The 12158-nt window shown below is 59.4% G+C and overlaps 1 protein-coding gene across 1 annotated transcript; it reads right to left on the bottom strand.

Moving 5' to 3' along the window:
- Window positions 1-769: 769 nt before the first annotated feature.
- On the bottom strand, window positions 770-11765 carry EPS8L1 (EPS8 like 1). The gene is made up of 19 exons (XM_045532760.1): window positions 11545-11765; window positions 9504-9544; window positions 9241-9299; window positions 8463-8624; window positions 8018-8167; window positions 7426-7508; window positions 6744-7005; window positions 6319-6445; window positions 6057-6145; window positions 5892-5966; window positions 5646-5794; window positions 4886-5027; window positions 4742-4770; window positions 2726-2858; window positions 2510-2641; window positions 2171-2276; window positions 1807-1981; window positions 1273-1405; window positions 770-1194 (listed from the first exon to the last, which is right to left on the bottom strand). Exons 1-19 carry the CDS (start codon window positions 11559-11561, stop codon window positions 1108-1110), a joined length of 2151 nt encoding a protein of 716 aa, XP_045388716.1. The 5' UTR covers window positions 11562-11765; the 3' UTR covers window positions 770-1107.
- Between the last annotated feature and the right edge of the window lie 393 nt (window positions 11766-12158).

The raw sequence follows: 12158 nt of genomic DNA, 5'->3' as shown, positions 1-12158 counted from the left end.
TGTCCAGTCTGAACCAGGGCGGGATCCAGAGACAGCCAGCCCTCACTAGCCACCTGGATAAGGGAAAAAGTTAGCGTTTGCCAGAGAGAAGGGGAGCTAGTTTTTGAGGGGTAGGAAGTTTCCAGTTAGGCTGCCATCTCACAGGAAAAGGAGGGGCTAGGAAGCCTGTGGCCTGCTCAGGAGGCAGCCAGTTCTCCATGGTTGGACCCCTGGCAGGATGTGGAGAAGTGAGTGCTGGGAGACTAGCCTGGGGGATGAGGGCAAGCTTCCCCAAAGTGGGTATTTGAGCTGGGCCAGGAAGGCTGGATAGGAGTTCACCAGGCAGAGGAAGGTTGGGCTGGTCTGGCGGCCAGCAGACAAGCAAGTGCAAACCCCCAGTGGTTCAAGGAGCTTGGGATTGTTTGGAGAAGGGCAGGACCAGAATGCACGGAGGAATGAGAAGGTGAGAGACGAGGCTGGAGAGTTGGACAGGGAAACACTCCAGGCCTCAAATGCTGGGCTACCGGGTTGAGAGGCAATGGGGAGCCAGGGAAGAATTTTGAGCAGGGGACAGGTGTTCAGAAGATGGGGCAAGCTGTAGGACAGACTGGAGGCTAGGAGGCCAGGAGGAAGCCTGGGTTGAGACCCTGGGGATGGAGAGGAAGGTAGTGAGAGAGATTATCCAAGAAGATGGGACATCTCCCAGATTCCTTTCCTCCTAAAAGGCTGTGACTGGAGCAAGGGACAGGCTTTGGGGCTCTCTAGTAGACAGGTAGACAGGAGACAGCAATTGACACCGCCTGCTAAGAGGAGGCTGTTTATAGGCTGGGCAGCACATTCCAACGCGCAGGGCTCCTGAGGGCGCCCTCTCCAGGGATGCCCACTGGTGCGTTACATAAATTGTATCTGCGCCCCCGTTCCCTCCCCACTCCCAGCAGTGCAGATTCTCGGGAGGAACTCCAGCAAGGATTGTTCAGTCCATCTAGGATGCGGGTCCACTAGGATGGGGTTTGGGGGCCAGAACTGGTCCACAGTCCTTCAAAGGATCGGCTTCCATTGTTGGGGAGAGTCTGAAGAGTCCAGTCTCCCACTGGGCCTCGTCACTTTTTGCGAAGGAGCCAAGAAGGCTCAAATGACCTCCGTTTCCATCTCACCTTCCACCTTCTTCTTTTGCTTCTCCATCACCGCCTCCAGCTCTGACACTTTCTGTTTGTCCTGGAGGGCGGGGTGGAAATCAGGATCCTGGCGTCCCCCCCACCCATCTGGACCCAGAGATGAGCGCCCCCAGCTCACCTCCAGCAGCGCGCGCTGCACCGTGACCTGGCTGTACACCCGCGCGCCCTCCTCCGGGCTCACCGCCCGAAACTCCTCCTTCTGCAGCGAGAAAAGCTGCGCCCCGGTCAGCACCCCCAGCGCGTCCACAGTCCTGAGGAAGGGCAGCGGGGACGCCGTCAGGCCTGTCGGCCAATCACAACTTAAGCTGCCCCGCCCCACTAGTCATGTCATGCCACCAGGACGTTTGTCCAATTAGAACAGCATTCTAGCTCAAAGTACATCCCCCACCCACCAATCACAATGCGCCATCCGGGGTGTGTGTCTGCACCCTGCTTCCGGAAGGGGGCGACTTTCCCGAGGACTCCAGTCGGAGTCTGGAAAATCATTGCCAATCACAACCTGCCATTGGTTGTTGCACTCAGACAGAACTTCGCTCCGGGCCAATCCCGGCGCCCGGCGGTCTCCACGCCCACTTCCCGACTCCGGGCCAATGGGAACGCTCTGCTCCCAGCACCCACCTCACCGCCACCAACAGACGCCCACCCGACTCACCCAGCGCTAAAGCCCTTGGCCTGCAGCCAGGAGCGGACCTCCGAGGCGTCCGAGCGCGGGCTGAGCTGCGGCTCCGGGGCGCGGGGCCCTGGGGCTGCGCGGCTCGGGCCTGAGCGGCCCTGGGCCAGGCGCGCCTGCAGCTCCTCGTTGATACTGAGCATCTGGGAGAATTTCTCTGCAGGCGGGAAACCGGGAGAGAGGGAGTACGAGCTCAGGGCGAGGGGTCCTGGGGCCAAAGGGCCGGGGCCTTCAGCGCCCCCAGGATGGGTCGGGCGTCCATTTGCTTTTTCTGAGCCTCGGTTTCCCTGTCTGGAAAGTGAGGACAAAGTCTGCTCCCCGGAGGAGGTGCCCCCCCCCTGCTCACCCTTCTCGCTGGGGTCCAAATTATTGAGGCTATCACAGCTATCCCAGTGGGGCCGAACCGGAGCAGGAGCTGGGGCCAGGGCTGGTGGGGGAGGGGGCGTGCTATTCTAGAGAGGAAGGAGAGGAGAGTACCTGGATCAGGGAGAGAACTCAGAGTCCCAAGCCCTCCCCCTTCTGGAAATTATTATAATTTTTTTATCTGACTCAACACCCAACAATGGAAATTTCTAAACCCCCAGTCATCTCCTCCGTCAGTACCCTTGACACCTGATCCCCTTCTCAGGACCCAGGATCTGCGCCCAGCCTTACTCTCTCAAGACCCGAGTCTGCCCTTGCTCACCAGGCTGCTGGCAGGGCTTTGGCTGCGGTCCACCTGGGGTCCTGGGTGGGGTGTCAGGATATTATAGGGTACATATCCCTCCTGTCCCCGGTGGTCCCGAACCTTCCACCACTTGCGCTTGTCATCCAGGACCTGGGTGCAGTATGAGGAGAGGGTTCAGAGCCTGGGTCTGTGGCTAGGGCCAATTCCAGTCTCTCAGCCTCTCACATCTCTAACCTCCAGTAAATCCCGTTGTTTGACCGACAGTTCGCTGCTGTTGCGAGCCTGGAAGTCATAATTACACAGGACCCACTTTCTGGCTGGCTCTGACTCCAGGCGGGGCTCAGATTCCAGCTCCGGATCTTGGTGACTGAGGAGAAGCAGGAGGGTTTGGAGATAAGGAGACAGCCAGCCCCACTGCTCTGGGCTTCAGGGTGCTGGTGTGAGCTGGGGTTAGAGCCAAGCAGGAGCACAGCAAGGGGCCAGGTTAATACTGTTACTAGAAATCTGAAATTGGAATAATAGCTTGAATATGTTTTGCTCCCCACCATGCCTGGCATTGTGCTGTAGGCATACAATATGGGTACTATCATATCATCCCTTTTTTTTCATTTTGTAGGTGAGCTCATTGAGGCTCAGAGAGAAAATCATTTGCCCCAGATCACAGCTAGAAACAACTGCTATTTGTTGAGCATCTATTGTACTCATGGGCTCAGGTATCATGACAAATCATGACTATAAGGACAGTAGCTATCACTTGTGCAGCACTTACTATGTGCCAGGTACTGTTCAAAGTCTATTACATATACTAGCTGATTTGATCCTCATGACAACCCTTGGTAGAACCATGAATTTGGACCCCCAGTTCTTTCCTCCCCCAGGGACCCCATTATCATCTCCATTTTCTACAGGTGAGAAGGCCGAGGCATTGTGAAGTAAAGGTCCTAGAACAAGAGAGCAGCATGGCCAGCCTGCGACCCAGGCAGTCCATGTCTTGAGTAACTGCTCTACTTTGCATGCCAGGAAGGGATTATCGTTATTCATAATTTCCCTGCAAAGAACTTGAGGCTTGGAGATGGTGACTTAAAAGCTGGAGGTGTCAAGCTCAAGATTTAAAAGCCCAGAGGAGCAGAGAGGGGGGCTGCGATACCAGGCAGCAGTGGGTGGGCGGGATTTCAACTCTGAACCCCAATAAGAGGGACCTCAGCCCGGATCAGGCCTACCTGTGCAGGGGAGAGGGGGGGTCTTCTGGGCCGCGGCACCCCCTGTGTGGGGCCAGCAGCTCCCAGCACGCTGTCCCTGCTGAGACTCTCTGCCCGGACCTCTCCCAGACTCCCCTTTGTCTCCTCTAGCCTCACTGCTTTGTTTTCTTCTTATCCCACGTTGCTTTCCTCCAATCTGCCCCCTGCTTGCCCAAGGACCCTAGAGTTCTGGCCCCTCTACATCCTCCTCCAAGGACCCACAAGTCCTATCTCCCACTGCTTGGCAGAAACACGAGTTTGGATCTGTAGTTCTTTCCTCCGTGAGAGACCCAGGAGTCCAGGTCTCTCTCTCTCTTTTTCCATCTTTTAGTCCGCATTTCTTCGGCAAGGAGTCCAGGTCTCAAGCTTCAATTCCCTCACCCTTTGAACCCATAAAGCTGCCGCTTCTGACATCCAGCAGGGACTTAGACAATTGCTTTTAGAGGCTTTGGGAAACCAAGAGTTTAACCTCCCTGGCCTTTACTCTCTCAGGGCCCAGGGGTACTACCACTTCCTAACTTTCCCGGAAACTTGCCCCCAAGCCCTTGAAGTCCCAAGCCTGCTCCTCTGGGTCACCAGGATCCCAAGCACCAGACTTGAGCTTTTCTTCAAAACTCAAGTGTCCAATTCCCCAGCTTGTTTTCTCTAACACCCAGGGCTCTGTCCTCGTAGGGACCCAGGCACGGGACAGCCTTCTCTGGCCTTTGAGAACTCAGGTCCTATCTCTCAGACTTTACCCACTCCTAACCCCTTCCTCCCTTAAGCCCTGGAACCTGGTCCTCCACTCCCTCCTCCCATAGGCCCAGAAGTCTGGGCCTTCCCCCCCCTCCTCCCTGTTCCTCCCCCCTCTCCCAGCCCCTGCCCGCCTCCTCACCACCTCACCCACCTGCGAAGAGCCAGGAAGACAGAGGGAAAAAGACAGGAAAAAAATGGGGGGTGGAGTCAGTGCCAGGAGCCCCTGGGACACACCCCTCCTGGACTGCCCCCGTTCCGCCCTGGGGCGGACACTCACCCATTGACAGCGACCTGGGGGGCGCTTTGCTGCAGGAAGTAAGAGAGCCGGTTCAGGCCGGGCTGGCCGGCGCCTCTAACTACCCGGCCCACCTTGCTGTGTCGCCTGGGGAGCTTGCTGCTCCCATGGAAGCCTCAGCCTTACCTGCCGGCGCCTCCGCTCGTGCTGTAGCTGTTTCTCCACTGGGTCCTCCCAGGCGCGGCCTTGCGGGTCAGTGGCCGGGGGTTCCCAGCCGCTGTAGAACTCGGGGTTGTATGGGGGTCCCTCCTCCGGGGGCAGCTCCAGCCTGCCGCCAGGGACAGGGCCAAGGGCTCAGGTATCCGGATCCAGCCCCGGATTTAGCCCTGTCACTAACCTCACTAAGTTTTCACCTTCCCCTAATCCTCACCCTATCCATACCGGTCTAGCCCCGCCCAAACCGCTACACCCAACTCATGACCTCGGTTATATTCCTAAATACAGCGATTCCACTCTAATGCCCCATCCAGCATCTAAATCTCATTTCTGATTCCACACTGGATTTCCCCTAAGCCGGGACTCAGGTTCTTCCCCTTTCCCTAGGCAGCTCTCGGCCTCTGAATGCACAGACTCCGTGGGATGTCCAAACTCACCCGCCAGATCTTCCCTAAGCCGCGCCCTTTCTATGTAGCCCCGCCCCATTTATCTAAGCCCCGCCCTAGCCCTGCCCTATTCCTCTAAGCCCCGCCTTCTGTTCCAGTCTGACTGTCTGGTTCAGTCTTAAGCCTTTCCTTCACGCTAATTTCTGGCCTTTTGTCCAATAGAAAATGGTGTTTGTCCTAAGCCCCGCCTCTAGTCCTAGTCCCGCCTTCTCTCCAATTACCGCCTCCCAGCCTCTCCGGCTCCTCCAATAACCACGCCCGCTGCCCCAGGCCCCGCCCCTCACCCCGGGCGGGTCCACGCGTCCCCTAGCGAGGTCCAGAGCGCGTTTTCTCGTGGAGTGACGTTGTCCCGCAGCAGCGCCACGGCCTCGCACGTCAGGTGCGGCCGCCGCACGCCGCTCGCGAACTCGGGGCCGCCCGACGTGTTCACGATCTGCCGGGGCGGCGGGAGCGGGCGCGCCATCAGACCCCCTGGAAATCCAGCCCAGATCCCTCAACCCTGGGGACGCCAGGGCCCGGGGCGGCCTCACCATCTGCAGGGGTCCGAACAGGAAGTGCAGCAGCTCCGGGGACGAGGGGTTGGCGATGTTGCCGCGCAGCCGGGCCTGCGGTGGGAGGGAGGTTGTGGCGGTGGTGCGTGGACGGATCGGGCCGCCAGCCGCCCGCCCCCGATGCCCAGGGTCGCGCGTCCTCACCAGCAGGCTGAAGGCGTACTTGATTTTCTGAAGCGCATCGGTGTACTCGGCCTCCGTGGGCGGCTTGGCCCGCAGCGTCAGCAGGCCCTCTGCGGGCGGGGGCGGGCGCGGCGACGGGGACACGGACACGGCGCGGGACAGGCAGAGAGAGGGGGAGGGGAACACCCGGTGAGATCGCGGTGGGAAGCGCGACCTGGCAGGTGGCGAGAGGGGAGAGCCCGGGGAACGCGAGGGCGCGGAATCCTGCTCTGGCGCCCCTTACCCCCGGCCGCCCTGCGCCGGGTCCTGCGGCCGCGCTCGCGGTGCTCCAGCACGCGGGCCGCCTCAGCCGACTTCTGCAGCCTCGAGACGAAGCTCTCCACGTCGTCGAACACGTGGTTCAGGATGTCCTGGAGGAAGAGGAGAGGGACGATCGGGGTTCCGGAGTCCCAGGCCCTCACCCCTGCGGAAGCCCAGAACCCAGCCCCTAGACGCGCCCCCAGGACGGGCCGGGAGCTGCACCGTCCGACCACGCCCCTGGAACCACGCCCCACCCCCGGGCCCGGCCCCGCCTCTAGAACCCAGAGTTGCACCTGATTGACGTGACTAACACCCCAGCCGGTCCCGCCCCCACGCCCTAGCCCCGCCTCCAGCGTCTGGCCCCGCCCCCAGGACGCTCTCCGCCTTTCCCCCCAGCCCCGAGCTCACCACCTCCCGCTCCGCCTGTAGACTGGCCAGGTCGGGACCCCGGGGACCCAGGTCCGGGGAGGCCGGGTCAGTGCTGCCCGAGGTCCCCGGTGGGCCAGGCCTCTGCGCCTCCTCCGCCTCGGGAATGGGCTCCGCCTGGGGCCGCCCGCGGCCCGCCGGCCGCTCCCCTGTGTTGACCACCGCGCGGAGCGACGGCCGGCGCTGCAGGGGCGGGGTCTCGGCGGTGGGCGAGCGGCCGCGCTGCAGCTCCTCCTGCGTGGCCCTGCGTAGGGAGAAGGCTGGGTCGACTGGGGAGTCCAGGGAGGGGGAAATTCAGGGCTTAAACCCAGAGACACTGAGGCTCAAGGGGACCAAGCATAGAGTTGAAGAGGTAAGGAGAAATCAGATATGGGGAGGGGAGCACCTCTCTAAGGGAAACTGAGGCCAGAAGGAGGAGAAACCGAGCACCTGGACAAGGGAAAAGGAGTCCTGGAGAAGGGACCATCTGGTCTGGGAGGTACAGGAAAGACGTGATGAGGGTTTGCTTGACTAGGTTCAAAACTCTTGTTCTGCTCCAGGCTGGTGGTAGTAGCCCATTTCTCAAGAGGAGGAGACTGACTCCCACGGAGGGGAACCTGGCTTCCTAGAGATCCCGCCCACCTTCTTCCCTCTCCCCTCCCTCGCTTCCAGTCCAGCCCCTCACCTGAGCGCCGCTGCCCTGCGCTCGCCGCGGCCAGAGCGGTAGTTGTGCAGAGCCCCCTGGATGTCCTCGCGGATCAGCTCCGCCTGCCAATCACATCATCAGGCCACACCTCCCCGACGCCCCACCCCTGCCCGCCCTGGGCCACGCCCCTGATCAATGTCTTGGCTCGGTCCTAGGCCACATGCCATTGCAGACGCCCGCGGAGCCGCGCACGTCCACGCCCTGAACCCGCGCCCTCGCCTAAACCTGTCCCTACCCTAGGCCACGACCCCGCCCATGGAGACCCAAGCATGGGGGTCCTCGTCCCAGACCACAATGCCCGCATCCTCGTCCTGGCTGCTCCCTCCACCCTCCTTACCCATGTTCGAGAATTTTCGAGGCCTCAGCTTCCGACTGCATCCCACCTTCGTGTTCTGTTTTGGCCCTGCGTCCAGTGTTCTCAAACCCCACTCCCTTCCAGAACTTCTTCCTAGGTCACGTCCCCTCCCTTGTCCTGCCCCCGCCTTTGCTCCCAGGCCCCACCATCACCAAGAGGACCCTGCACGGGCTCCCAGCTCCGCCCCAGAACCAGCCGGGACCGCCCCCTGCTCACCCCTAGGCGCAGGCCCTGGAAGAAGTGCACATCCGGCTGCGCGCGCTCGGGCTCCTGGCACACGAGCAGCAGCAGCGAGCGGCTCCGGCCGGGTGGCATCACCGCGTCGCAGCGCACGATGGCACCCAGCGGGTATGACTCCAGCTCTTCCTGTCGAGTGGCACGGCAGGGTAAACTGAGGCCTGGGACCGATACTGCTACTAAATGGCGATGACAGTGTGCCCCAACATGTACAGGCGCGGGGCAGGGCAACCTCACGGGGTTAGGAGTGGAGAATACACCTCCGTTCAATAGATGAGGCGAGAATGGCTCAGAAAGGGGAGCTGGGGTCTCTTGCCAGGGCTCCCAGAGGAAGGACGTGCACGTGCTAAAATTCACACCCAGACGCCTGAAGTCCCTGCACACCCAGCCCAGACACTCCCCTCATCCCCCTGTCCCCTGGCACCTTGGAGACCGGGTCGAGCAGCGTGACGTGGTCCGGGGTCACGCGCAGCAGCATCTCCTGTGCCCAGACTCGGCCCTGGCTGTCCATGACGGCCAGCTTCCTGGAGGCATCCTCCACGGTGTGCACGCCATCCTCCTCACCCAGGCAGAACGTCACCAGGTGCTGGCATGGGTCGCAGAGAAAGCAGTGAGTCCCAGGATGATGCCAGGTGGGCTCAGAGTCCCCTAAAGTCAGACTTTCAGCCTGAGACTGACCACACCTCCTCCAGAAAGCCTTCCTTGAACACCTGCTCCACAAATCGGCCCCTCCTCCCGGTGCCCTTTGTTTCTGTTCCTCGGAGTGCACAGCACCTGGGTCTGCCTTCTCACCAAGACTGGAGGCTCCCTAGGGCCAGGGAACGGGCCTGGAATAGATCTAATTCCTTCTAAGTGCCTCCTCGGGTCTCCCACGGTGCCCTCTGCCATCTCCGTTAGAGCACCCGGCACCCTAGTCCGCTGGACCTGGTCTACACCCTGCTCGTCCAGGATTGCGTCCGCTTTGTCCCTGTGGCCTGACGTCCAGCCCAATAGCCGGTCCGGAGGAACGGTTCGCAGATTGGAGAGGAGCTGAGGCCCTCGACTTCAGATCCACCTCTGAGGCAAGGCGGAGGGATCCGATTCTGAGTTTCCACATTCTTTCTGCTTGGGCGCCCAACTCCTTTCAGCAGCCGTATCTCCCTAGGCCCACCTTCCCCCAGAACTTTCCCCCAGAAGACTCTGGGACAAGACCCCAGACTCACATTGACTGGATACTGGGATACATCGGCCATAACCACGGTGGAGTAACGCTTCCTCTGCTCTGTGGGGGGAGAAGGAGAGTGAACCAGGGGTCTCCCCCCAGCCCCTCCTCCCTGGGACCCAGGGGTCTCCCCCCAGCCCCTCCTCCCCTCACACCCAGGGGTCTCCCCCCAGCACCTCCTCTCCCAAGACCCTGGATTCCAGGTCCTCAGTTTCCTCAGACCCAGCTTCTGGGGACCTGGGGTTTCCTTGCCCCCACACTCACCATAGATGGACTTGGCACTTGGCTTTGGGGCAGCTTCTGGGCTGGTGAAGGAAAAGAGGGGTGAAAGGGACTGTGGAAACTGAGGACAGGTCCTGTGGCAATGCCAAGCCGGCCGAGCGGCAAGGACTTTTCACCATGAGGGCAGTGGGGGCCATGGGCAGTTTTGGGCAGGGGCGCTCAGGGCCAGAGCTGGGCTTTAAGAAGGCAGGTAAGGCGGTGGCACTGGGCAGTGGTGGGAGTGTAGTCTCTACTGTCACAGAGACCTGGGTTCAAATCCTCTGTCTGCTACTTCCTTGCCCTAAGACCCTGACAGGGGACTTAATCTCTCCTGCCTCAGTTTCCCTTTTTGTAAGATAGCATCCATCTGGTGGGGCTGTTGGGCGAATTCGATCAGATGATGCAGGTGAATTATTTTGAAGTCTCAATAACTGTTATTATCATTCTTGTGATGATGCAAAGGGCTTAGCACAAGTAGTTGCTCAATAAATGGGAAGGTTCCAATAGCATTAGTAGTATCTGGAGTAGACAGGGAATTATCTTCTTCCCCTCCCACCCCCGCGGACCAGGCGCTTCCCAGGTGCATCCTTCTCTGTCTCCTCCTGCCCCCAACCTCCTCCTCAAGCTCACCTTCTCCAAGAGAAATTATTATTTTTTATATATATATGAAGGAGTGGGGAGTTGTGAGGAGGGGTGCTCAGTAGCCTTGTTTGTTTTTGTTGAGACAGAGTCTCACTCTGTCACCCTGGGTAGAGTGCTGTGGCATCAGCCTAGCCTACAGCAACTTCTAACTCCAAGACTCTAAGCAATCCTCCTGCCTCAGCCTCCCAGGTAGCTGGGACTACAGGCACTGGGACTACCGGCAAGGACTGTCTGGTTTTTTGGGGTTTTTTCCCCTTTCTTTTTGGTAGAAACGGGGTCTTGATCTTGCTCAGGCTACTCTTGAACTCCTGCCCTCAAGCGATCCTCCCGCCTCGTCCTCCCAGAGTGCTAGGACTACAGGCATGAGCCCACCCAAGAGGAATTCTTGAATCCCCATTTCCATGGAAATAACAGAAGCTCAGAGCTCAGACGGGGTCAGGAGTGAAGGGGACTGAAAAACTCTTGTCGCCAAACTCCTGCTTCTCTTCCCACCCCTCATCCCGCTCCTGCCAGTCCGATCTCACCACAGTTAGATTACCTCTGGGCTGGAGAGCTCACTATCTATCCCGCAGCTCTTTTTGTTCATCTCTCTTTGTCCTTCTCCCTGCTCGCTCTGGGAGACTTGAGTTCATTATACACAGCCCTCATTTTCCAGCAAAGGGCCAATATATATATATATATTTTTTTTATGAGACAGAGTCTCGCTCTGTTGCCTGGGCTAGAGTGAGTGCCGTGACATCAGCCTAGCTCACAGCAACCTCAAACTCCTGGGCTCTAGCAATCCTTCTGCCTCAGCCTCCCGAGTAGCTGGGACTACAGGCATGTGCCACCGTGCCTGGCTAATTTTTTTTCTATATATATTTTTAGCTGTCCAGACCATTTCTTTCTATTTTTAGTAGAGATGGGGTCTGGCTCTTGCTCGGGCTGGTCTCAAACTCCTGACCTCGAGCGATCCTCCCGCCTCGGCCTCCCAGAGTGCTAGGATTACAGGTGTGAGCCACCGCGCCCGGCCTGGGCCAATATTTAATTACAAGAAACAACAACAATAGCAATAGTTGAGTTGAGCACCTGCTATCATGAGATTCTCTGCTACGGCCTGTACATACTTTATCCTGCTAAGCTCTCAAAAAATGTCCCTGCTTCTCAGAAGAGGGGCTGAGGCTCAAAGAGGTGATGTCCTTCCATGAGGGTGACACCACTGCTGAGTGTGAGTGCCTGGATCAGAACCCAGATCTGTCTGCTCCAGAGCAGGAGCCCCTGACCACAGGCTGGGCAGGGAGGGAAGCAGCTCAGGCTTCCTCCTGGGTGTCCAGACCCAGAGCCGGGGCTGCTGTAAACAGGACCTGTGAGGCGGTGGGGGGACGGCTGGAGGCCTGGGGGCCTGGTGGGCAGGGGTACTTACCCCGTGGTGGTGCTCATGGTGCCGAGAGTGGTGAGCTCCTGCCCACCTAGAGGTGTCCTGAGAGCCAGCAAAGATGTGAGGGCCTGATCTGGCCTGCAGGAACCCACAATTCCTGACCCCAGCCACTCCTCCCCCAGATCCAGGGGTCCAAACCCCCGGCTTCTCCTCCCTCAGACTCAGGGGTCCAGGCCCCCAGTCCCCTCCTCTCTAGGACCCTGATCTCCTCACCTGCCCCGTCAGGCTCTGCCCTGCGCTCAGCTCTCTTTTCCTTTTCAGGCTCCTGGCCCCTCCTTCCTGTCCCCTCCCAGGGACATCCCGCCTCCGCATACCTGAGCATTCACCTGGCACAGCCAGGCTGGAGTGGCCAGGGGCGGGGCTGGCAGACAGACCTAGGAGGGGGCTGGGACGACTTCAGGGGAGCCGGGGAAACTTAACTGTCTACCTTGTGACAACAACAGAATAACAACAACAGCAATTTGTTGTCACATGTCAGAGTTGAAAGCTCTGTCTTAAAATACTCCCTTAGAATTCTCCTAACAAATGGGGGACGGTGGAGGTTTGATTCCCACCCCCCTGAAGAGGAAGCTGAGTCTAGAGAGGTGAAGCAACTCGTT

Source organism: Lemur catta, chromosome 19, assembly GCF_020740605.2.
Source record: "Lemur catta isolate mLemCat1 chromosome 19, mLemCat1.pri, whole genome shotgun sequence".
NCBI classification, from domain to species: Eukaryota; Metazoa; Chordata; class Mammalia; order Primates; family Lemuridae; genus Lemur; species Lemur catta.
This window is presented reverse-complemented; position numbering and strand designations above follow the sequence as displayed.

Bases quoted from the DNA above. Each gene is read 5' to 3' on its own strand.
- EPS8L1 (XM_045532760.1), bottom strand. The intron at 7,006-7,425 runs GTGAGGGGCTGG...CTCCCTACGCAG, and splicing joins CGCAGGGCAGCGGCGCTCAG to GGCCACGCAGGAGGAGCTGC. The intron at 6,446-6,743 runs GTGAGCTCGGGG...CTCTTCCTCCAG, and splicing joins TACAGGCGGAGCGGGAGGTG to GACATCCTGAACCACGTGTT.